At 36.3% G+C, this 26,008-nt stretch overlaps 1 protein-coding gene across 1 annotated transcript in view; it reads left to right on the top strand.

Moving 5' to 3' along the window:
- The window catches only part of LOC135220523 (uncharacterized), a 120,071-nt gene that overhangs the window by 83,108 nt on the left and 10,955 nt on the right, over positions 1 to 26,008 (top strand). Inside the window, exon 5 of the mRNA XM_064257685.1 lies at positions 19,840 to 19,968. Within this exon, the coding sequence (XP_064113755.1) occupies positions 19,840 to 19,968 (129 nt within the window). The remainder of the gene's footprint in view (positions 1 to 19,839; positions 19,969 to 26,008) is intronic.

The raw sequence follows: 26,008 nt of genomic DNA, 5'->3' as shown, positions 1-26,008 counted from the left end.
ATAGTAATATAATAATAATATTAACAATGTTTTGTTTTTTCCATATGAATTTTTTTAGGGTTTCATCATTCTGAATAATAATAATAATAATAATAAGAATTCAATCAATAATAATAATAATATAGAAATAAATACAGTTATATTGATACATCAGCTGCATTTAACTTGTAGATAGTCTATTTATAAGTTAAATGCACCTGATGCAGCAATATCTTTCAATAATACTTGTTGAAAAGAGGGTCTCTTTCCAATAAATGATAATAATTGTAATAAAAACATTTATCTTCGTTTAGAATTTAACTTTGGGCCAAGGAAAATCTAAGTATGCAAGCAAGCAAGCGAGCAAGCGCGCACACACAACACACACACAACACAACACACACCACACACACACACACACACAGCCTCATCAGTGACCTTGACGTCGTTGTCTGCTGATCCCACGCAATCACTCTGCCTGATATTTAGCGGTTCCCTTCTTTCTCTCTCTCTCCCCCCCCCCCCCCCACCCCCCCCCCCCCCCCCCACACCCCCATTAACATTCAGTTTCCTACTAATTGCTCTTTTCATTCTTTGTGTGCCATGTCTGAATGCAGAATCTGTTGCTTAATTGCCTCAACGCCTCAAAGACCAACGACCCTATTTCCATCTTCATCTCATTCTGTTCTCCATTTCGAGGCTTTTTTTCTCTCTCTCTCTCACGGTTGGTTGGTATGGAACTGTGCCTGGCGTCAATCGATGTTTTTTTTTTTTTTAGAATGCTTGGAATTGTTCAGTGAGAGTTTTGTTTATTTTTGTTAACTCTCCAGAATGCTTGGAATTGTTCGGTGACAGTTTATTTATTTATTTATTTATTTTAAACTCTCCAGAATGCTTTGAATTGTTCAGTGACAGTGTATTTATTCATTAATTTATTTTTAAATTCTCCAGAATGCTTTGAATTGTTCAGTGACAGTGTATTTATTTATTTATATATTTTTAAATTCTCCAGAATACTGTGAATTGTTCAGCGAGTTTTTTTTTATTCCCTAGAATGTTTTTTTTAATTGGTCAGTGATCGTTTTTTTATTGATTTATTTTTTTTTCTAATTCAGCGAGAGTTTTTCTTATTAATTTCTTTGAATTCTCCAGAATGCTTAGAATTGTTCAGTGAGAATTTTTTTTTTTTTTTTTTTTGGGGGGGGGGGGGTAGCCGCCTTTGAAACGTTCAGTGAGAGTTTACATAATGCAAAGTGGCTCATTTTAATTCTGGCTCGTCTGCATAACTGTGCAATTAAAAAGAACTTTATCCATCTCGGTTAAGACAAAATAAAAAAAAAAAACATTGGTGTCAAATTCATATTTCTCCCAGTTTTACATTTTATTTTCCCACCAAGGCTGGTTTTTAATTTTGTGTAAGAGAAAAACTATGGTTATTTGTCTGTCCGTCCGCACCTTTTCCCTCCGCCCTCAGATCTTAAAAAAACTACTGAGGCTAGAGGGCTGCAAATTGGTACGTTGATCACCCACCCTCCAATCATCAAACATGCCAAATTGCAGCCCTCTAGCCTCAGTAGTTTTGATTTCATTTAATGTTAATTTGAGCCATAATCGTGCGTCTGACATCGCTACTGGTGCCAACAACACAACAGCCACCACCTGGCCGTAGCTGAACGTTTCATGGGTCGCTCCTAAGAGTTTCATACAGCGTAATACGCTGCATAGAAAACTTGATTCTGCCGAAATAACTCCGGCGAATATTTTACTTCTTTTTTTTTTTTATCAAACTCGATAACAGTGCAGGGAGGCCTTACCCTTTTGTAATTAAGAGTTTTGGAATTCCTTTCATCTTTTGTTTTCCCCATCTTATCATGATCCTCGCTCTTTCAAAATACAGGATCTGTCGCTTATCTGGGATATTTTATTGTCTTGTCCCCCCTAGCTAATTCATTTGTTACTCTCGTATCTTATTCATTTCATTCTCTCTCTCTCTCTCTCTCTCTCTCTCTCTCTCTCTCTCTCTCTCTCTCTCTCTCTCCTCTTATTTGATCGTCAGTGCCACCTCCCTGCAAAAATACCGATTATATTAAAAATAATCGTAACCTATTTATTATACTTTTAGCCTGGTTCTTTTTCGGGAAAATAAAAACAAAAATAGAAAGTACTAACAAGCTAGGCTTAACGAGACGTCCGATTTCTGGTATGATAGAAGTTCTCAAAGAAATTAATCATGTATACTAATTAGTCTGCTGAAAAAAATATATTTAAGCAGAAAGTCACCCAATTAACTTCTATTGCAGTCTGCCAGTAAGTAGGCCTTACCTCCCCCCCAATATATTATATATATATATATATATATATATATATATATATATATATATATATATATATATATATATATATATATATATATATATATATATAAATCGCTGTCTCAGGAAATGTCTGAATTGCATTTAGTTGACCAAATATAATACTATCTATTTCAGTCTGCCATTAAGGACATATTTCAAAATAAGGCATAAAAAAAGCTAGATTATATATATACTATATATATATATATATATATATATATATATATATATATATATATTAGCTCACAGTGTGAAGGCATAAAAAAGATTATATATATATATACACATATATATATATATATATATATATATATATATATATATATATATATATAAAACTAGAAGAGACATTTAAAACGACATATCCCAAAAATAAGGCATCCTAAGAAATGCTATTATATATTGTGTTATATATTATATATATAATATATATATATTATATATATATTATATATATATATATTATATATATATTATATCAGCTCATAGTCTTAAAGATGACGTCTGAATTGCACCTGGGTCCCCTGAATAGAAACTGATTAATTGCACACTTATACCTCAGAGTATATTCATTCATGAATTGAGTTTCTGTTTTTAGTCAATTTAAATTTTCGTCAGCTGGTGGAATTGGGGACGCCCCCAAGGGACCACTAGTGGGGTGCTATTAAGACTGAACAAGGAATGGTTCCAGGAATATCACACAGGCTTCCGCTGTCGGCCAAAGGCGTCGTACTTTGGCTTCGTACCCAGCCTGGCAAAAGGCCAACCTTCAGCCTTCTAGTAAATCTGACGAGAGAGTAAGAAAAAATATAAATCGAAAAGGAGGAATTCTTTTAGTGCTTAATTACTCATTTGAGGTGAATGAACTTTAAGTTTTGAGAGGAACATCAAAAGAATGGTACGTCGTCGGCACAGTTGGACCACAAGTGGACCAAAGGACCAAAGGAGAGGGCCACAAAAGAATCGACAGACCAAAGGACTCAAGGAGAGGGCCACAAAAGGACTGAGGGACCAAAGGACCGCCGCAGAACCGAACGAGAGAGATAAGGACCAGAGGACCGAAGGAGAAAATGACCAGAGGAACGAAGGACTAAATGACCGAAGAACCAATGGACCAAAGGACCAATGAACTGAAGGACCAGTGGACCGATGGACCGAAGGACCTAAAGACCGAACGACCAAAGACCAAAGGACCGAAGGACCGAATGATCGAAGAATAAATAACCGAAGAACCAAAAGACCGAAAGAGAAGGACCGATTGATTGAAGGACCGAAGGACCAGTGGACCAAAGGACCAGTGGACCAAAGGACCAAAGGACCGAAGGACCGAGATTGGAAAGAAATGATGATTCCTCCCTTCCTTGACACGGAGGAGGAGCAGCAGCAGCCGACCGCAAAAGCGCTTGCACAATATTCCCTGGAAAGTGTTCTCGTCAAATATCCATAGAATTTCCAGCTTCCAGCTTCCAGCGAGAGGAGAGGGAGAGAGGAGGGGTCGTTCGTTACCTTTGCAAATTGGGAGAGAGAGGGAAAAGAGGAATGGCGGTGGGAATTCGCCATCATCAAATGGGAATCGTTCGATTCCTGTAGACGATTCCCGTGTAAGACGAACGCTTGGATTGGCAAGTCTCCCTTATGGAACATAAGGGGACCATTATGTCAGCGGGTCTCAAAGAGAGAGAGAGAGAGAGAGAGAGAGAGAGAAAAGGTATTCCACGGCTGTTTAACATCGAAGCTTCCTGTGTGAAAGGGTTTATGGTGAGTTGAAGCCGTTCCAGGACCCTGGAAAATGGTTCCAGAGGGCTTCTGGATATCTTATCGTTTTCTGCTATGAGGTCGTTGATTCTCTGCTGGAGGGGGAAGGAGTGGGGTGGGGGGAGTGGTTGGGTACGGAACGGGGGTTGTGTAGGGGGAAGGGGTTGGGTAGTTGATCGAAGTGGGGGAATGATTTGTGAAGGTCGAAGGGAAGAGAGAGAGAGAGAGAGAGAGAACAAAACAGCTTGATGTTAAAGAAAGAGATATAAGAATATTGGATAAACTTCTTTCCAGCAAAGAGAATGTTGTAAATCAAAGGGAAAGATAATAGCTTTGCAGTTCAGAAAAAAAAGATGCGATGTTAATAACTTCTCGTTAATCTGAAAATGATCAGTAACAGGTGGAAAGTATTTTTGTTCACAATCAGAATTTGCCAAAAGGGGAAAAAATCACGAATAGATATATCTTTTAACTTACAAGCAAAAAATAATTAAAATAGAAAAATAAATAAGTAAAAACGTAATGTAGATTGCAAAGAAATATCAGAAAACAGCATCAGCGCTCGACCAGATAAGGTAATAAAGAGGGTCCTATAAATGGATAGGAGAGAGAGAGAGAGAGAGGAGAGAGAGAGAGAGAGAGAGAGAGAGAGAAGAGAGAGAGGGAGGGGAGGGGAGCAAGCAGAAAAATGCAAATTGATAACAGACGGGAACACAGAAAACGAGTCAGGAAGACTTACTAATCAGACAATTGCAAAAATAAAAAATATATAAAATAAAGGAGATAAGCGAACTTACGCAAGATGAATGTATTATTGTATAGTCTCTTAAGCTATTTGCATAGAGTTAAAGCTATTAACGAAGACGGTGGGAACGGAAGGAAACGAGAAGAAGATGGAGATGGGTATAACCTGATAAAAAAAAAAAAAGAGAAGTGGATAGCAATGTAGTGATTGGAGATAAAATTGGTTGGCAAATGCAGTGATAACTAAAAATTGGATACCATTATTTTTTATATTTAAAAACTGAAGGAATACCTTACTCAAATATTATTAAATCAATTGTTATAATCCACAGTACACTATAAAAAAAATTGGCTGACAATGTCGTAATAATTAAAAATTTGAGAATTATTTTTGTATTTAAAGGCCTGAGCAAGACCTTACTCATCATTATCAAACTTATCATAATGACTGTGTCATTATACAGGTGAATTATTCTGCAGAAATAGATATTTTTTTATTTAAAGACCTGAGAGAGACCTTACTTATTATAAAACTTATTATAATGACTGTCATTATACAGGTGAATTATTCAGCAGGAAGACTTTTTTTATTTAATAACCTGAGAAAGACTTTACTCATTATAAAACTTATTATAATTATTGTGTCATTACACAGGTGAATTATTCTGTAGGAATAGATTTTTTTTATTTAAAGACCAAAGAAAGGCCTTACTCATTATAAAACTTATTATAATGACTGTGTCATTATACAGGTGAATTATTCTGCAGGAATAGATATTTTTTTATTTAAAGACCTGAAAAAGACCTTACTTATTATAAAACTTATTATAATGACTGTCATTATACAGGTGAATTATTCAGCAGGAATATTTTTTTTTTATTTAAAAACCTGAGAAAGGCCTTACTCATTATAAAACTTATTATAATGACTGTGTCATTATACAGGTGAATTATTCAGCAGGAATAGATTTTTTTATGCAAAGACCTGAGAAAGACCTTACTCATTATAAAACTTATTATAATGACTGTCATTATACAGGTGAATTATTCTGCAGGAATAGATTTTTTATTTAAAGACCTGAGAAAGACCATACTCATTATAAAACTTATTATAATGACTGTCATTATACAGGTGAATTTTGCTGCCGGAACAGATTTTTTTTATTTAAAAACCAAAGAAAGACCTTACTCATTACAAAACTTATTATAATGACTGTGTCATTATACAGGTGAATTATTCAGAAACTTGAGAAAATTCGCTTTCATATAGATTATTTCATGATTACAAAAATACTGCAAAACTCTTAAGTGGAGTTGGCTATCCCTCTCAAATGCATCTCCTCTCTCTGCATATTGACATACCTTGAAAGCACTGACCCAGTCCTATTTGGCAGCTCCGTTCCCCCACCCCCTCTCTCTCTTTCTCTCTCTCTCTCTCTCTCTCTCTCTCTCTCTCTCCATACACAAGAAAAACTAAGCAGCCCATGTGACTGGTACACATACACATACACACAGACACACAACGAATGGATATATAAACACTACGCACTGAAAAATCTGGGATATATATATATATATATATATATATATATATATATATATATATATATAGTGTGTGTGTGTGTGTGTGTGTGTTTATGACGGTTTCCTAAAATAAGTTTAATACGTCTATTTTTCCCAACTGATGACACAGAACAATAATAATAATAATAATAATAATAATAATAATAGTAAATAATAATAATAATATAATAATAATAATAATAATAATAATAATAATAATAATAATAATAATAATAATAATAATAAGAATGGGGTTCCAGTGTAACGCGTGACTCCAGTGTTTGAATGTTTTCTCTCTCTCTCTCTCTCTCTCTCTCTCTCTCTCTCTCTCTCTCTCTCTCTCTCTCCCCATACACAAGAAAAACCAAAGCAGCCCATGTGACTGGGTACACATACACACAGACACACAAACGAATGGATATATAAACACTAGCACTGAAAAATCTGGGATATATATATATATATATATATATATATATATAGATATATATATATATATATATTGTAACGGCTCGTTTTACCGTCACCAAAATACTATTCAATTTTCTCTTTAAGTATCCATATACCAATTGATACGAAGTCCACAATAAGGTGGAATCATACCACAAACTCAATTTCAAAGTGCAAGGATGATTCAAGGGAGGAGTAAACAAACAAACAATGATAACCATAAATTAATACATAAGAACCAGAACAGAAAATACACCTGAACCTCTTTTAAGACAGGAGGATAAATGAATTACTATCACACTTAATAACAATTCAACACACGTATACAAAATTAAGATAGCATAACCAAAACACACTCAAACCAAAATAAGGGGGCCCAGAAAGGAGGAGGAAATCAAAAAGAAAGAATATCCTGACGATTACAGGCTAATACCAAGCTTGTCACCAAAAATCTTCATGTTCAAAAATGCTTATTATTCTTTTTAAAGAATACATAATCCTCCACGTCTGGAGGAATGGTACCACAGGTGGTTAATAATCTAGGGGGCCCAGTCGAGCAGTCCTCCACAGAATCGCAGCCGTGATCAATGCAAAAAGGTATCAAACAACCTTACCATGGGACAAGCGAGATCCCCCTGGTTTTATAACTGAACCAGAGGTGGTGCGGTGATTCCCAAGGACGTCAGATATGTTATCTGGAGAGATCTCCCAATCTGAAGATAACAGATATTCAGTGATCCTCGGGTCCTGCAGATACGGGTAAATCACCAATAGAGGCTGCAAGCACCACGAAGCAAGAGACGGCAGTCGCTTAGTGCACGAGGCAAGTTCAAAATCATCCAAAAGTGACAGGTCCAGAACGACTGCCTGTTCTCCTCCTTAAGCCAACGAAGTTCACCCGCCCCCCCCTTATCCACAGGGGAGGGACCACTCACACAACCTCCTTAAAGATAAACACAAATTTTAATAACAAGCAAACAGTTGTTATACAAAACGACAAGTGAAACTTAAAAAACTAGGTTTAACAAATATAAAAAAAAAAAATAATTTAATAATATTCAATGAAAAAGGATCACATACTGACACCTCCATACCAAGAGAAAAAAATTAACTATTTTTTTTTTTATATATATATACACTCCAAAAATTTACCTTATGCATAATTCACACAATCAATCAGTAAATATTATACTAAATCAGACATTAACAAAACCTGAAAAAAAAAAAGTAAGCAAAAACATATATAACGACATGCAGAAATGAGACTCAAAAGGGAAGGGGGGATGCTTACAAAAATGTGAAAAAAAAAGTGCGAGATGATATAAAAATTCCAAATACTCAGTACCCAACACTTGACCAAGTTCGAAAGTTTTTACATTAAAACCTTTCAGATCACCACCATTGCACATGGCAATCAACAATGAGCTTCACATTGCTCATATACCCAACAAATCCGGGATTCTGAGGTTGCAGACTGCCACACTTATTCATTCTGCACCGTCTTATAACCAGTGACTCTTTGCACTCACTGTCACTACGAGTGTCCCAAATCAAACCATTGCTTTTATAACACTCAGTGTATCTGTCCACTTAACACAGTAAACCAAAAATCCACTTCAAAGTGTGGAAATACAGTACTACACATATAACTCGATACAGAGAAACCAACATGGGTCTCCCCTGCGCAACTCTAACACACAAAATTCGTGAAGCGTAAGCAAGCCTGAAAAAAAAATAAACGAATCACCGAATTAGCGATCTAAATCACCCCATATGATACTTAAATTACAAGAGGTCGCCACCTTTCTTCGTATTGCACCAAGGGAGAGGTTCTACCTACCGTGGCAATCAACGTTATACTATCAATACGATACCTTTTGTCCTAAAACCTTAGTACTGGTTTAGTAACGAAGCCTATCACACCATCAACCTTCAAAAAACCTTAATAATAATAAACCTTACGTAGTAATCGATATTATTCCCTTTCACCTTTACTTAATACTAAAACCTTCACGCCTCATAATGTAAACCACTAGAATGATTCCTGTAAAATAAATTATCATCAATACATGTTAAATATTAATCATTCCAACTACTCACATCAACAGCACACACACATCAATTGGAACGATACAGATACTACCTTTTATAATTGTAAAGCCCTCAGCAAGGTTACTTATTCTATGCTGCGTGAAAGAACATCAGCCACAACGTTTATCCTTTCCTGGAATATGAGTTACATTCCAGATTCCATTCTTGAAGCAATGAGGCTCCATCGCATTAGCCTCTGATTCTTATTATATCTGCTGACAAAAGTTTAGAGGGTTATGATCAGTCATAATTTTTATAGGCGTACCTGTAGACGATAGATAAACAGAAAAATGATTAATTGCTAGGATCAGTGCGAGTGTCTCCTTCTCAACGGTTTGAATATTTCCGCTGGGCAGACGTTAACTTTTTAGAGAAGAAGGCAAGGAACTGGATGAGACACGCCTTTGTTCGTCAGCCTGTAAACGGACTGCACCAACACCCAGATCACATGGTCATCCGTAGCAAGAGCAAAAGGAACATTGAAATCCGGAGCTCTCAAAATAGGGAAACTAACAAGCACCTGTTTCAACTTCTCAAAAGCATTTTGAGTGTCCGAGGACCAAACAAACTTCACTTCCTTCTTCAAGAGACGGGTTAGAGGGTTCAGCAATGTTCCGAAAAGTTCTTGACAAAACGCCTATAATAACCTACTAAGCAAGAAACTTACGGACATCCCTACGAACAATTTAGGAACACCTATTTTCTTTATAGATTCAATATTGGCCTGCTTGGGAATTACCTTGCCACCACCCCACCAATCGTGGCCTAAATACACGGACTTTTCGCTTTAGCGACTCAACTCTTTTTCAAATTCACTACAAACCTGCTTTTTTCAACACTTCAAACAACGCCTCGATTCTCTTCAGACGAGTCTCCCAATCATCACTATAGATACAATATCGTCTATACCACACCACAAGCCTTCTAAACCGTACACCAAAACTATTCTTAATCTTTGGAAAGTGGCTGCCGCATTTCTTCATCCAAACGGCATCACTTTGCACTGAAAAACAAACCTTGCGGGGTTACAAACGCCGATAAGGCTCTGCACGTTTGGAAAGAGGAAACCTGCCAGTAACCTTTTAATAAATCAAATTTGCTAATATGTTTTGACTTTCCCAAGCGTCAAATACGTCCTCTATACGAGGCAAAGGATAAAAGTCTGCCTTGGTCACCTCGTTCAACTTTCTGTAATCAAAACATAACCCTAAAGTCTCCGTCAGATTTCTTAACCAAAAACTACCGAGATGACCAAGGACTCTTACTCGCTCATAAGGTCATGTTTCAGCATGTAATCAACTTCCTTGCTACTACACCACTTTTGAAGGGATTTAACCTATAAGGGGCTTGTTTCACAGGAATAGCATTACCCACGTCCACATCATGTTCTAAAACGGACGTTCGGGCCTGGCACATCAGAAATAAACATTTAAATTAATTCACCAACCTCTTCAAGGATTTCTGCTTATCATTACTTAAGTGTGAAACCATAACCACCGAAGTTTTGTTTGCTATGACCCTTTGATCAAGAGCGCCAGTTACCTTCATCAACACGATTATTTTCATTAGCTTCAACTTCTGAAAAAGAAACAAAGTTATCACTATTACTTAACAGGGTTTTTTCCAATAGTCCCTAGTGGCCATGGGCACCACCTTATCACGTTCCTTATATGGTTTATCAAACATATTTTGCATGTGGCAATGTTGAAACGGTTTTTCTCCTCTCTGGAGTTTTCCTACCCAACTAATTTATAGGGACTAATTTTCTTCAATTTTTCCAGGGCCGAGAAAGACGACCCTTCAGAGGGTTACCAGGATGGGTAGAAGTACAACACCTTATCGCTACAGCGAAATCACGTTCCTTAGATTTACGATCAAAGAAGAATTCTCCTTTTTTTTGACTTTTCAACATATTTTTCCTCAGCAAACTTCCATGCCTTGGTCAATTTGTCCCCAAGATTCGTACTAATCCAACAAATTTATGTGACGGGACGTCCTCCCTCCCATGATTCCTTAACGACGTCCAAGAGGACCACGTACACAATGACCAAAAATCAAATTAAAGGGTGAAAAACCTAAGGATTGACTAGGTTGTTGAACGAAAAGCAAATAACAACAAATATGGGCAACTCCTTGTCCCACTCCGAACCATGACTTAGACATACTTTTTCAACATTCGATTTATTTCAACGTCTGATGAAACTTTCCAAGGCTCCCTAGATCTCCGGATGATATAGAGAGAAAGGTCACGTGCTTATATTTAATTCAGCCCATTTATCCTTGAAATAATTAACTAATAAAAATTAAATTGGATCCACAATCTGACTGAATTATTTTTGGGCATGCCAACCTGGTAGAATTCTATTAATGAATATACAATTTTCACACTCTTAATACTACGTAACGGTATGGCTCTGGATAACGAGACATCCTATCAAAAATAGTAAAAAAATATTATTCGTTATCCCGCTACAGTACGAGGCAAGGGTCCCACTACGTCTATGATGATTTCTTTGAAGGGTTCCGAGACAACTGGGATGGGAAACAACGGTGCTTTCCGGAATGGGTTGATTGGGCTTTGCCAACCCGATTGACAGACGTCACAAACGTTCACGTTTTCTTGACGTCGGCTTCACCTTGGGGCCAAAATATCCAGCAAGCAATTTTCCCGACGTCTTGTGAATACCAAAAATGCCCTGCCAAGTCATTCTCATGGCCTAAAACGACATTAAACCAAACTCCTGTAATCAAAAGGAACCATTATTTCTTGACTACTTCAGAGTTTTCATTAGTAGCCTCCAAAGGTCTACTTACCCCCTGTACAAAATATCATTAATAATTTTAAATTTAGGACCTCGTTAAGTCAGAGAGCTCACCTGGCTCAACTGGGAGATTTGAAAATTCCTTCTTTTGAGCTTTAATTAGCTCCTCCGTAGTCCAGTTCAATTTATTTTTACTATTACCAATATTTGCCTAAAAAACTATACTACCCACTACGATCTAAACTACTTAAATCTACGTCTACGGTTGACTCTGCAGCGTCAACAAGTGCAGACCGAGAGCGAGTGACTACAGAAGATATTTCGCTCTCGAGATTAATTAATATTGGAAAAGTTTATGTTTATTTTTAAGGGCCACATCATTTCCCAAGGGCTACATCAATATTCTTCACGGGAAACTTATCCACTACGGCCAAATTAACGTTCCCGTAAAAGAAGGACAATCCAAAATAAACCTCTCCAATTGGATAAGAATGAACCGTATCCGGAAAACCTGACAGTAACAAATTATTTCGTATGCTCACCAACAAAATCCCGCGGCAAAGCCTCTCTTAAGATCAACGACTGTGCCGCTCCCGTATCGCGTAAAATTCTTACCCGTTTCTACAGGACCCATCAACCACAGCGACACTTGACCAGAGACAAAAACAAAGAGAAAAGCTTCATTTCCACGTTCCGAGAGTCATTTTGATCAGAGGTCTTTGGCGAAATTATAGTCTCTGTCTCTTTTCTTTTTTACTCGACCCCCATTACAGGATGAGCATTATTTTTGCAGGATCTCAAGGCAGAACACATGCTTTTAACGTGCCCCCATCTTGTTGCAGAAGAAGCACGTTTTTAATGACTTTGCCTTCTCAGGGTCATAATTATTTGACTTGTTTAAACCTGTTGGATGAAAAAGACTTATTATTATTACTAGTTTTTGTTTACCCCTATTATTACGCCTATTATAATTATTAACAGTTATTGGACCTATATTATTATTCCATCCACTTCTAAACCAACCAGGCTTCATATTGGAAAAAGACACCACTAACTCATTTTTATGAGACGAGTAGTACTCGTCTACTGGCAATAGCTACCTCTTGCAAAGTGTCGAGTTTCAATTCCTCCAAATGAACCTTAACTTGTCCGGCACACACTTTTTACCTTTTAAATTCCTCTACCAACACTAATCCCTTCTTATTTTATCAAAATCGTCCACTTCTTGGACTTAAACCAATCCTCGGCAGACTGCTTTTTCCCTCGCGCAAACTCTACGAAGGTTTGATCATTCCCCTTTTGCAGATTTCTAAAGCGTTGACGATACGCTTCGGGGACCAACTCATACGCTTTCAAAACGATAGATTTGACACTGTCATAATCTGAAGACAAATCCTCCATTAAGGGTAACATACACTTTCTGCGCCCTACCAATTAATTTACTCTGTATCAGAGTAGTCCAGAACTCTTGTGGCCAACCTAATGTACCTGCAATTCTTTCGAATGAAACAAAAAATTCTGCCACATTACACTCCTGGAAATTCGGAACAAATTTAAGTGCCTGCGCCAAATTGATTGTAGGTGTTACAGACTCCTATTCTGGGTTAGGGGAAGGGGCTGAAGGACCTACATCACGCCTCTACCTTTCGAACTGCTCCTAAACTCCCTCTCCCTTTCATCAGCCTTGAATTTCTCCAAATTAAACTCTAAAGTCTTTATTCAATTTGCTTACTTAATATTCAAACAGACACTTCTTCCTTAACCTGTTTAACCTGTTCACCACCTGATCCCTTTCCAGACTTCACATATTTCATAAACTTGCAGCAATAATAGACCCTTTCTGATTGTCACCGGATACTCAATTTCAAAATAATTCGCTACCTCTTCTAACTCTGGCTTATTCAATTCAGCCAACCTTTCGTGCCACCCCTCTCCACTCAGGAGCTCATTCACGTCCAGTGTAGCCATGTTCTGACAGTTGCAATAGTTAAATCTTACAATAACAACAGCTAATACCAAACCAAAATTGAGGTGTAAATATGTATCCTTGCAAAAAAAATTCTAACTCTCCCCCAAGAATCAAACTTGCACTTACAAATGGATACGCAGGATCGTATTATCCTGTCACGTCGCCAATTTGTAACGGCTCGTTTTACCGTCACCAAAATACTATTCAATTTTCTCTTTAAGTATCCATATACCAATTGATACGAAAGTCCACAATAAGGTGGAATCATACCACAACTCAATTTTCAAAGTGCAAGGATGAATTCAAGGGAGGAGTAAACAAACACAATGAATAACCATAAATTTAATACATAAAGACCAGACAGAAAATACACCTGAACCTCTTTTAAGAACAGGAAATAAATGAATTACTATCACACTTAATAACAATTCAACACACGTATACAAAATTAAGATAGCATAACCAACACACTCAAACCAAAATAAGGGGCCCAGAAAGGAGGAGGAAATCAAAAGAAAGAATATCCTGACGATTACAGCTAATACCAAGCTTGTCCACCAAAAATCTTCATGTTCAAAAACTGCCTTATTATTCTTTTTAAAGAAAGTAATCATAATCCTCCACGTCTGGAGGAATGGTACCACAGGTGGTTAATAACTAGGGGGCCCAGTCGAGCAGTCTCCACAGAATCGCAGCCGTGATCAATGCAAAAGGTATCAAACAACCTTACCATGGACAGCGAGATCCCCCTGGTTTTATAACTGAACCAGAGGTGGTGCGGTGATTCCCAAGGACGTCCAGATATGTTATCTGGAGGAGAATCTCCCAATCTGAAGATAACAGGATATTCAGTGATCCTCGGGTCCTGCAGATACGGGTAAATCACCAATAGAGGCTGCAAGCACCACGAAGCAAGAGACGGCAGTCGTCTTAGTGCACGAGGCAAGTTCAAAAATCATCCAAAAGTGACAAGGTCCAGAGAACGACTGCCTGTTCTCCTCCCTTAAGCCAAGAAGTTCACCCGCCCCCCCTTATCCACAGGGGAGGGACCACTCACACAACCTCCTTAAAGATAAACACAAATTTAATAACAAGCAAACAGTTGTTATACAAAACGACAAGTGAAACTTAAAAACTAGGTTTAACAAATATAAAAAAAAAAATAATTTAATAATATTCAATGAAAAAGGATCACATACTGACAATATATATATATATATATATATATATATATATATATATATATATATGTGTGTGTGTGTGTGTGTGTGTGTGTGTGTGTGTGTGTGTGTGTGTGTGTGTGTGAGTTTTATGACGGTTTTCCTAAAATAAGTTTTAATACGTCTATTTTTCCCAATTGATGACGAAGAAATAATAATAATAATGATAATAATAATAATAATAATAATAATAATAATAATAATAATAATAAGAATGGAGGGGTCCCAGTGTAACGCGTGACTCCAGTGTTTGAATGTTCTCTCTCTCTCTCTCTCTTCTCTCTCTCTCTCTCTCCTCTCGTCGGATTCCAACATTTACAGAAGTCCATTAACCCCGAATGTTACTTTTTTCATGCGTAACGAGTTTATTGTTTAAGTTTGTAGTTTGTATCTAAAAGTTAATTATAATAATACGGTTAGCTTAGCAGTTGGCGTAATGGACATTCAAATGAGACCTTTCTGTTTGTTTGTGTTTGTGTTTCCAATTGGCTTTCTCATGGGAGTTTTTTTTGGGGTGGGGTGGGGTGGGGGGGGGGTGGGGAGTTTTTTCCGAAGACTGGTTGGTGCGGGGGTGGAATATGATTTAGATGTAAATATTTGAGTTATAAGGTTGATTCATTTTGACAACATGCTCCTGTTGCTTATGAGATATTGGTGTGGGATTAACTGGGACATACATACATACTACACACCATGTATATATATATATATATATAATATATATATATACTATATATATATATATATATATATATGGTGTGTGTGTGTGTGTGTGTGTGTGTGTTTATATATATATATATATATATATATATATATATATATATATATATGTATATATTTATATAAATGTATATATATAGATATATATATATATATATATATATATATATATATATATATATATATATATATATATATCTATATATATACATTTATATAAATATATACATATATATATATATATATATATATGTATATATTTATATAAATGTATATATAGATAGATATACATATATATAGATATATATATCATATATATATATATATATTGAAATTTATGACTCATAGATTTTTTTAAAATTCCTAAAAGATTTGCTTCACTCTCAATAAATTTTTTAAAAAATTCTCAATATTCATTTTTTTCCATATATTTACGTTATATATATATATGATATATATATATATATAGTATTATATATATATATATATATATATATATATATGATATATTTATATAAATGTATATATATAGATAGACTATATACATATATATATATATATATATATATATATATATAGTATATATATATATATATATATATATATATATTATTGAAATTTATGACTCATAGATTTTTTTTTAAAAATTCCTAAAAGATTTCTTCACTCTCAATAAATTTTTTAAAAAATTCTCAATATTCATTTTCCATATATTTTACGTATAATATATATATATATATATATATATATATATATATATATATATATATATATATATGATATTGAAATTTATGACTCAATAGAATTTTTTTAAATTCCTAAAAGATTTCTTCATTCTCCATAAATTTTTTTTTTTTTAATTCTCAATATACATTTTTTCCACCATCCAGGGACCATCATCATTCCTGAGAATTTTCATTAACAAAACCCATTTTAGGTTGTCAAAGAAATACCACCCCTTTCATATATTTACTCCAAATTATATAAACCAAATATATTTCTGACTTCGATGACCATTATATCGAAAGCTCTTTACAGGAATAAGGGCAGTCCATTCTTCCCCCTTGTTTGCAATCAGAAGGACAACTGGCTTTATTCTATCGTGACGCAAGACCAGATAGTCCGATTTCAGCATAAACTAATCAATATCCCTTTGGAGTTTCCACGTCTTGTTGTGGTCCATTACCAATCATAGCCAGACTTATAGTGTTTGTTGAAAGTTTGGTTCAAAGGAATTACTTAAATAATACAAAGCCTGGTAAACGGTCGTACGGATTATACATAGCTCTCTCTCTCTCTCTCTCTCTCTCTCTCTCTCTCTCTCTCTCTCTCTCTCTCTATTAGAATGGGGCTGGCTCTCTCGCTGTCTCTTACTCTTTTACACATTCAATTAAACTCTCTCTCTCTCTCTCTCTCGATTAGAATGGGGCTGGCTCTCTCGCTGTCTCTTAATCTTTTACACGCACTCTCTCTCTCTCTCTCTCTCTCTCTCTCTCTCTCTCTCTCTCTTACACAATGTTCATCGAATGGGTAATTGGTTCTCTCTCTCACTTTCTCCCTCTCTTTCTCTTTTACACTTTCAATAAAATTAAGGAATAGATCAGACCCCCCCCCCTCTCTCTCTCTCTCCTATTCTTGGGAACGGACATTAGTGGGATTATGTGTTTGAACTGAGAAATAAATTGACATTATGTTTACTTTTCAAATTTGTTCCCCGGAGAATTCAGATAAGGGGAAAATTCTTGAGATGTTGTAATAGTACTACATTGAGCTAAGTAATTGTAGTGAAGAATTGTACTCTTTTTTTTTTTTTTCTTTATTTGCTTTAAATATAGTTTAATATATAGTTAAAATGGATGACAGCCAGACTTTTGTTACACTTACGCATATACAGACACATACACAAGATAGTGTGCGTGTGTAAGTGTGTGAAGGTATTTGAAGCAACTTTTGGTGTGTGAATTTCTGTACACATTGGAATATTTGTAATTCAACCTTTAAATTATGTATGTATATATATATATATATATATATATATATATATATATATATATATATATATTTATATATATATATATATATATATATATATATATATATATATATATTATATATATGCATGCATATATAGTAAATATATACACACACATTAACAACTGTTCATAACTCACCCACTCGAACGGTATAAACAAAAATTGAAAAAAAACAAGAGCTCACAATATCCTTTCCTAGAATTAAACATGAGGTGAGCTGGACCAATCCAGCACACCATCAGAAGCGGAGGCGGGTATGTTGTTCGTTTGTTTGTCCGTTATTTGTTTGAGGAGAATTTCAGCTGTCATATTCAGGTTATTAAAGAAGATTGGTTCTTGCCATTATCGGCCAGACACACTGCAGTGTACCCTGCGATTTCGACCGGTGCGCTCTTGTGTGAATATTTTCCCCGTCTCCATTTATACCCGGTTCCTTTGCATATTCTCTCTCTCTCTCTCTCTCTCTCTCTCTCTCTCTCTCTCTCTCTCTCTCTCTCTTAAATACATTTGAAGTGCTCTCTCCTGAATACATTTCAAGTGATTTTGTCTTCCCCCAAAAAAGCTACTTAGTAGAATCTCTCTCTCTCTCTCTCTCTCTCTCTCTCTCTCTCTCTCCTGAATACATTTGAAGTGATTTTGTCTTAAAAAGCTACTTATTAGAATCTCTCTCTCTCTCTCTCTCTCTCTCTCTCTCTCTCTCTCTCTCTCTCTCTCTCTCTCTCTCTCTCATGCAAAGAAATATATAAAAAAAAACAATTGGTAATGTGACTTATTTCAGAAAACATCGCTATCCTTAAACAAATCTCGTGGCCGTGAATTCTCTCTCTCTCTCTCTCTCTCTCTCTCTCTCTCTCTCTCTCTCTCTCTCTCTCTCTCTCTCTCTCTAAGAAAAATGAGCTGTAGCACTCCAGTGAACCTCTGTGTCGCATTCATTCCCAAAATAATTGTCTTCCGGCGAGTGTCCCACCAGAGGGCAGGACTACCCACCATGAAAATGAGTCTGCAAAGTGCCGGGTCAGCAAAAAATAGAAAAATAATAAAAATAAAAAATAGAAATATTGAAGAGGATTTTGTTCCTGTATTCCATAAATGGTTTTCGATTACATGCTCCATTTCAGGATCCAGCCACCCTAGACTCGCCCCCCCCCCTCTCTCTCTCTCTCTCTCTCTCTCTCTCTCTCTCTCTCTCTCTCTCTCTCTCTCTCTCTCTCACTTTTACTTTCCAGATTTTCAGAATTTCTTGCTCATGCATTAGTGAATTGTTCTCTCTCTCTCTCTCTCTCTCTCTCTCTCTCTCTCTCTCTCTCTCTCTCTCTCTGTATTACTTTCCAGATCTTCAGAATTTTGTATCGTAATATATATATATAATATATATATATATATATATATATATATATATATATATATATATGTATATATATATATATATATATATATATATATAAATATATATGTGTGTGTGTGTGTGTGTGTGTGTGTTGTGTGTGTTTGTGCGTGGTGTATACGTAAATGTGTTTGTAAGTATATGTATATATTTTTCTTAGCATTTTTAAATTTCTCTGTTCTACATATGTTACTTGCTCCTGTCGTAGGACATGATTTTCAGTCATTTTCATCATCTTAACATTATTTTTTAGTGATTTTCATCATCTTAACATTATTTTTTAGTTGTTTTTTTTCACCATCTTAGATTATGTTTCGTCATTTTTCACCATCTTAACATTATTTTTTAGTCCCATCTTAACACTATTTTTTTAATGATTTTCACCATCTTAACATTACTTTTAGTTGTTTTCACCATTAGATTATTTCTAGTCATTTTCACCACTTTAACATTATTTTTTGGTCATTTTCACCATCCTAACATTATTTTTAATCATATTCACCATCTTAACATTATTTTTCCCCAATCATATTCACCATCTTGAACATTATTTTTAGTAATTTTCACCATCTAAACATTATCTTTAGTAATTCTCACCATCTTAACATCATTTTTTAGTGATTTTCACCATCCTAAGATTATGTTTAGTCATTCTCACCATTTTAAGATTATTTTTAGTCATTTTCACCATCCTAACATTATTATTAGTCAATTTTCAATTTCCCTTTTCACCTTATGAATTGTAGGTGTCGAAACCATCTGATTGATACATTCCATTTTAATGATCTCTCTCTGTCCTTCTGTCCCCTCTTCAGGATTCACCCTAGACAAGGAGAGCTACACCTTGGGGCTCCTTTGTAAGGACGTGACCCTCGTCATCGCCTTCGACACGAGAGAACGGCTTCTCCAATGGCAGGTGAAGATGACCTCGACGCTCGGGGAAGGTGAGTCCTACTCCTCAAGGTTTTGTTAGGACGTAGTCACTGACGTACTCAAAGTTTTTAATGGCCTTAGTCACTGACGTACTCTTAAGCTTTTTAGGGCCGTAGGCACTGACGTACTTTTTAAGTTTTATGGCCGTAGGCACTGACGTACTTTTAAGTTTTATGGCCGTAGCCACTGACATACTTTTAAGCTTTATGGCCGTGGTCACTGACTTACTCTTAAGTTTTATGCCGTCGTCACTGACGTACTCTCAAGTTTTATGGCCGTAGTCACTGATAACTGACGTACTCTTTAAGTCTTATGGCCGTAGTCACTGTCGTACTCTAAGTTTTAGAGCCGTTGTCACTGTCACTGACGTATTCTTAAGTTTTATGGCCGTAGTTACTCACGTAGACTATGGTCTGGGCTACATTAGCGTAAGGGAACGTACCTTAGACATAGCTCCTCCGTACTCACGTACGTACGTAACGTACTTACGTTAACTCATGGCCGTAGTTTGTAGTTTATGGTCATACCTGAAGAATGTGAAGCTATTTAGCGTGGTTGGGTTTCTGTACAGTGTGTGTTTTATAATCCCCCCACCCTCCTCTCTCTCTCTCTCTCTCTCTCTCTCTCTCTCTCCAAATCGATCGAAGTAGCACCAATTGAATCTGATAGCGTCGTATATTACAAGACGCTGTGGCAATGCAGACGATCGTATATCTTCTTTTAAAAAAATAAGGTAAATGTCGCATATCGTAAGAAAAAAAAAAGAGAAAGAACTGTCGAATTTTTATGAGGAAAAATGAGAAATTAATGAAAAATTTTCCTAATTTTTGTGAGGAAAATAAGAAAATAATAAAAAAAATGTTCTAATTTTTGAAAGGAAAAATAAGAAAATAAAAAAAAAAGTTCTGATTTTTGAAGGAAAATAAGAAAATAATAAAAAAAAATGTTCTGATTTTTGTGAGGAAAAATAAGAAAATAATAAAAAAAAAAAAAATTCTGATTTTTGTGAGGAAAAATAGAAAATAATAAAAAAAATTCTGATTTTTGCAAGGAAAAATAAGAAAATAAAAAAAAATGTTCTAATTTTTGTGAGGAAAAATAAGAAAATAATAAAAAAAAATGTTCTGATTTTTGTGAGGAAAAATAAGAAAATAATTTTAAAAAAAATTGATTTTTGCAAGGAAAAATAAGAAAATAAAAAAAATTTTGATTTTTGTGAGGAAAAATACGAAAATACAGAAAAAAATTGGTCGAATTTTGGTTTTGTGAGGAAAGCTAAGGATAAAATGTTGAGAAAAAAATGAAAAGTCGCATTTACGCGAGAGGAAATAAAACACTTTGCATATTCGTGCTAATAAAGAAAAAAAATACCAATATTTTATTTCTTTGAGAAAAAATACTAAAAAAAACTCATTTTCCAGAGAGAGAGAGAGAGAGAGAGAGAGAGATGTCGCAAAAATATCGCATATTCGTGCAAAAAAAAAAAAAAAAAATCTTATTTCTTTGAGGAAAAAAAATCTCAAAAATATCTTATTTTCGTGAGAGAAAAAAGAAAAATATCGCAAAAATATCTCATTTTCGAGAGAGGGAAAAAAACGTCGCAAAAATGCACTTTTGTGAGAAAAAAAAAGAAAAATGTCGCAAAAATATCGCATTTCGTAAAAAAAATAATCGCAAAAAATATCTCATTCTCGAGAGAAAAAAAACGCCGCAAAAATATCGCACTTTTGTGAGAAAAATAAACCTAGAAAAATGTCGCAAAAATATCGCATTTCGTAAAAAAAAAAAAAAAAAAAAACAAAAAAAAAAAAAAAAAAAAAAAAAAAAAAAAAAAAAAAAAAAAAAAAATCGCAAAACTGTCGCACTGTCGTGAGGAATTGAACGTACTGCTATTATCGCCTGTGAAGACTCCATTAGGCGTGTGGATCCAGCGGAGAGATTTTACTGGGTATAATGATGACGGCGTCCGGCTGTGACGCATTCTTAACCCATCAAATTTGATGTCTCTCAACATTGATCCAGGTAATGACGGAATGGGAATGGGAATGGGAAGCCGGGCTCATTTTAGCGTAGACACATTACTTTTTATTATCCTGCATTTTGGAGGTGGTGGGGTGGGGCCGGGTTCATGGGGGGTACGTTACGTTTCTGGTCCTCGAAAACGTTTCTCGGTATGGAAAATTATTTCGACCTGGAAAATGCTTCGTAGCCTGGAAAACATTCCTCGGTCAGGAAATCGTTTCTCGACCTGGAAAATGTCTCTCGACCTGGAAAATGTCTCTCGGCCTGGAAAACGTTTCTCCGCCTGAAAACACTCGCTTCTCGGCCTGGAAAATGTTTCTCACCCTGGAAAATGTTTCTCGACCTGGAAAACGTTTCTCTGTCTGCAAACGCTCACTTCTCGGCCTGGACAATTTTTTTCGGCCTGGAAAATGATTCTCAGCCTTGAAAATGTTTCTCGGCCTGGAAAATGTTTCTGAGCGTGGAAAAGGTTTTTCGGTATGGAAAACGTTTCTCGGTCTGAAAATTTCTCCGCCTGGAAGCGCTCGCTTCTCCGCCTAGAAAACGTTTCTCAGCCTGGAAAATGTTTCTCGCCCTGGAAAGTATTTCTCGGCCTGGAAAGCGTTTCTCGGCCTGGAAAAAAAAAATCGTCTGCCTCGAAATGGCTGGAGGAGGAAAGCAGGGAGGATTCCACCTCTAATCCGTGAGCCATTTCGTTTCTTACCGCTAATATTTAGACATTACTCTCTCTCTCTCTCTCTCTCTCTCTCTCTCTCTCTCTCTCTCTCTCTCTCTCTCTCTCTCTCTCTCTCAATTTACGAAGCATTTATTTTGCCTTTTCATGCACAGGTGCTAGAAAACCAAAAACATTTCTTCATTTCACTTCTACGAGAAATGTTGTTATCCAAAAATGTCAAGAGAAATATATAAAATGTGCGGAGAGAGAGAGAGAGAGAGAGAGAGAGAGAGAGAGAGAGAGAGAGAGAGAGAGAGAGAGAGAGAGAAAGTTAAGTATTTGCTTTGTGTAATAATCAGTGAAATATCCACCCAAACTCAATCTTTGGATATTAATCAGTAAAATATCTACACACTCAATATCCACCCAGATTTAATATTTGAATATTGGTCAGTAGAATATCCACCCTGACTCAATCTTTGAATATTAATCAGTAAAATATCCGCCCAAAATACTTTCTTAACATTAATCAGTAACAAATATCCACCGAATCTCAATCCTCGAATATTAATAAGTAAAATACCCGCCAAGAATCAATCTTCGAATATTAATCAGTAAAATATCCACCAAAAATATTAATCAGTCGAATACCCAGCCAAACTCAGTCTTCGAATATTAGTCACCAAAATACCCACCCAGACTTAATCTATGGCAGCCGTCAATAATATTTACGATATTACAGTAATACAAAACTGGAAACAGGACGTACATTTGACAGGGCAATGTATCATTTGCAAATTACAGGTTGCAGGTCGTGAGCTGCGTACTCGGCTAACCTGTAAATGGCCCTCTCTCTCTCTCTCTCTCTCTCTCTCTCTCTCTCTCTCTCTCTCTCTCTCTCTCATTTACATGATACGTGTGTTAACTTGCCAAATAGCCGACGATTCAGTGCTTTCAAAGTGCCTCCAATTAACAGCCGTCTCACGTCCTGTGGCACAATTTTCAACTTGCCCCCCCCCCCCCCCCCCAAACCCCCCCTTAAACCCTCTCTCTCTCTCTCTCTCTCTCTCTCTCTCTCTCTCTCTCTCTCAAGTGGATTATGTCATATTTTATTTTTTTTTAAATGTTTTGTCTTTATATAGATGTTACGTAGCATTTTAATCTCTCTCTCTCTCTCTCTCTCTCTCTCTCTCTCATCTCATAAGTGGATCATGTCAATATTTTTTTTTAAATGTTTTGTCTATATATAGATGTTACATAGCATTTTAATCTCTCTCTCTCTCTCTCTCTCTCTCTCTCGTAACTGCTGCTGCTGCTGTGCGGCGTAACGCCCATGAATCCGCGTTAGCGTAACGCGGGCGTTATGAGGGCGGGAAAGTTTCCATTGGTGAAAATAAGGGCGCCGCGTGACACTGGCCGCCCATACATATCGCCCGGAATTGATTCACGAAGTTTTAATTGTTGTCGGTGGGCGGCGTGCAGGGGTGATGGGGGGGGGGGGAGGGGGGGGGGGGTTGGGGAGGGGGGTTGGGGGGGGGGAGGGGGGTTTTTGTGTTTGGGTAGAGGGGGAACGAGGGGTTGGGGTTGGGTAGAAGAGGGGAATGGGAGGTTGTGGCCTGGAGGAGAGGAGAGAGAGAGAGAGAGAGAGAGAGAGAGAGAGAGAGAGAACACTGTGGCCAGAGAAATGAGAAAGAAAGAGGAAAGAAAGAGAGAGAGAGAGAGGAACACTGTGGCCAGGCATTGCGAGAGAGAGAGAGAGAGAGAGAGAGAGAGAGAGAGAGAGAGAGAGAGAGAATTTTAGCCGAGAGTTGAAGGATATGCAAGACAGATACATAGATTGACAAACGCAATAGTAGAAAGGTAAATAGAGAGAGAGAGAGAGTTAGAGAGAGAGACCACTCTCGGAAGGATCTTAGACATATCCCAGCTCTCAACACGATCCCAGTCCTACAAGGATAGGGCGAAGATGGGAAAGTCCTTCGAACAAGGACCTAACACAGAAGGAATCTCTCCTTCGCCAGTGCCCAGGATTCGGCAAAGGGTGTCTCTTTCAATTCAAAGAAATAGGAGCCTCTTTGAATTGAAAGTCGCCCGCCATTGCTTCTATAAAGTCCCTTTGATGGATGGTTTGATGTTTTCTTTTATAAAAAAAAAAGTTAAAGTTTAGGTTATGTTTTCGTTTTTATTTTTTTTCTCAGATATTTTTCTTTGATTTTGCGTCATATGTGATAACCAGTATTCCATGGATATATATATATATATATATATATATATATATATATATATATATATATATAATATATATCCAAGTTGGTTGACGAGAGTAAGATTGTGAGTTGTTAATGGCTGAAAGAGAGAGAGAGAGAGAGAGAGAGAGAGAGAGAGAGAGAGAGAGAGAGAGAGAGAGAGATATTACCGCTGTTACTAGTTTCACCATTCTCGGGAAAAATAACGACAAACATATAATATATATATATAATATATATAATATAATATATATATATAATATATATATATGTAATAGTTTTTTAGTGTTTTTCGAATGTTTGCAAAAGGAAATACATTTTTTTATACGCTTCATTAGCGATTCACTGAAACCTACAAAGTAGCATTCATTTCATTCTCTTTTGAAGTACAAGAATTATTGTATAATAAAAATTATAATCGTCATCTGAATAATTTATATTCCCATTCTGATGACGAATCGTCATATCAAGACTGAAAATATTTAATAGCCTTTCCAAAGAAAAATAGACGAAAATAAAGATTATTATAATTTTACGACCATGCCAAGAGAACCAAAAGTTTGTAGTTATTTTCCCCGAGAATTCGCCACTAGTAACCGCGGTAATAACTCTCTCTCTCTCTCTCTCTCTCTCTCTCTCTCTCTCTCTCTCTCTCTCTCAGCATTCCAACTCACAATCTTCTCTCTTAAACCAATTTGTCTCACCCAAAATACTGTGATAGGGTACGCTCTCATCTCTCTCTCTCTCTCTCTCTCTCTCTCTCTCTCTCTCTCTCTCTCTCTCTCTTAGCCATTCCAACTCACATTCTTACTCTCGTCAACCAACTTGGGTAAATGCGGAATAGGTCTGTAATTATTAGAACAAATGTCCCGTTTTTTTCTTTCTTTCTTTTTCCCATTTTTTTTCTTTCTTTTTTTCCATTTTTTTGGGGGGGTGGGGCCGGGGGACGGGGGTAATTTTGCAATCGAAATGCCGCACAGCCTTACAAAGTGTCTCCCAGTTACAGACTCATGCTTCGTAATCTCAGGGTTTGGGTAAATAATCTCGCGGGTGACTGTAATTTAAGATTGGATTGACATGTAGGTGAGGGAAGGGGGAAGGGGAGGCGGGGAGGGGGAGGGGGAGGGG

Source organism: Macrobrachium nipponense, chromosome 20, assembly GCF_015104395.2.
Source record: "Macrobrachium nipponense isolate FS-2020 chromosome 20, ASM1510439v2, whole genome shotgun sequence".
NCBI lineage: Eukaryota > Metazoa > Arthropoda > Malacostraca > Decapoda > Palaemonidae > Macrobrachium > Macrobrachium nipponense.
Note: the sequence above shows the minus strand (reverse complement) of the source record. Positions and strands in the feature narration are given on the sequence as shown.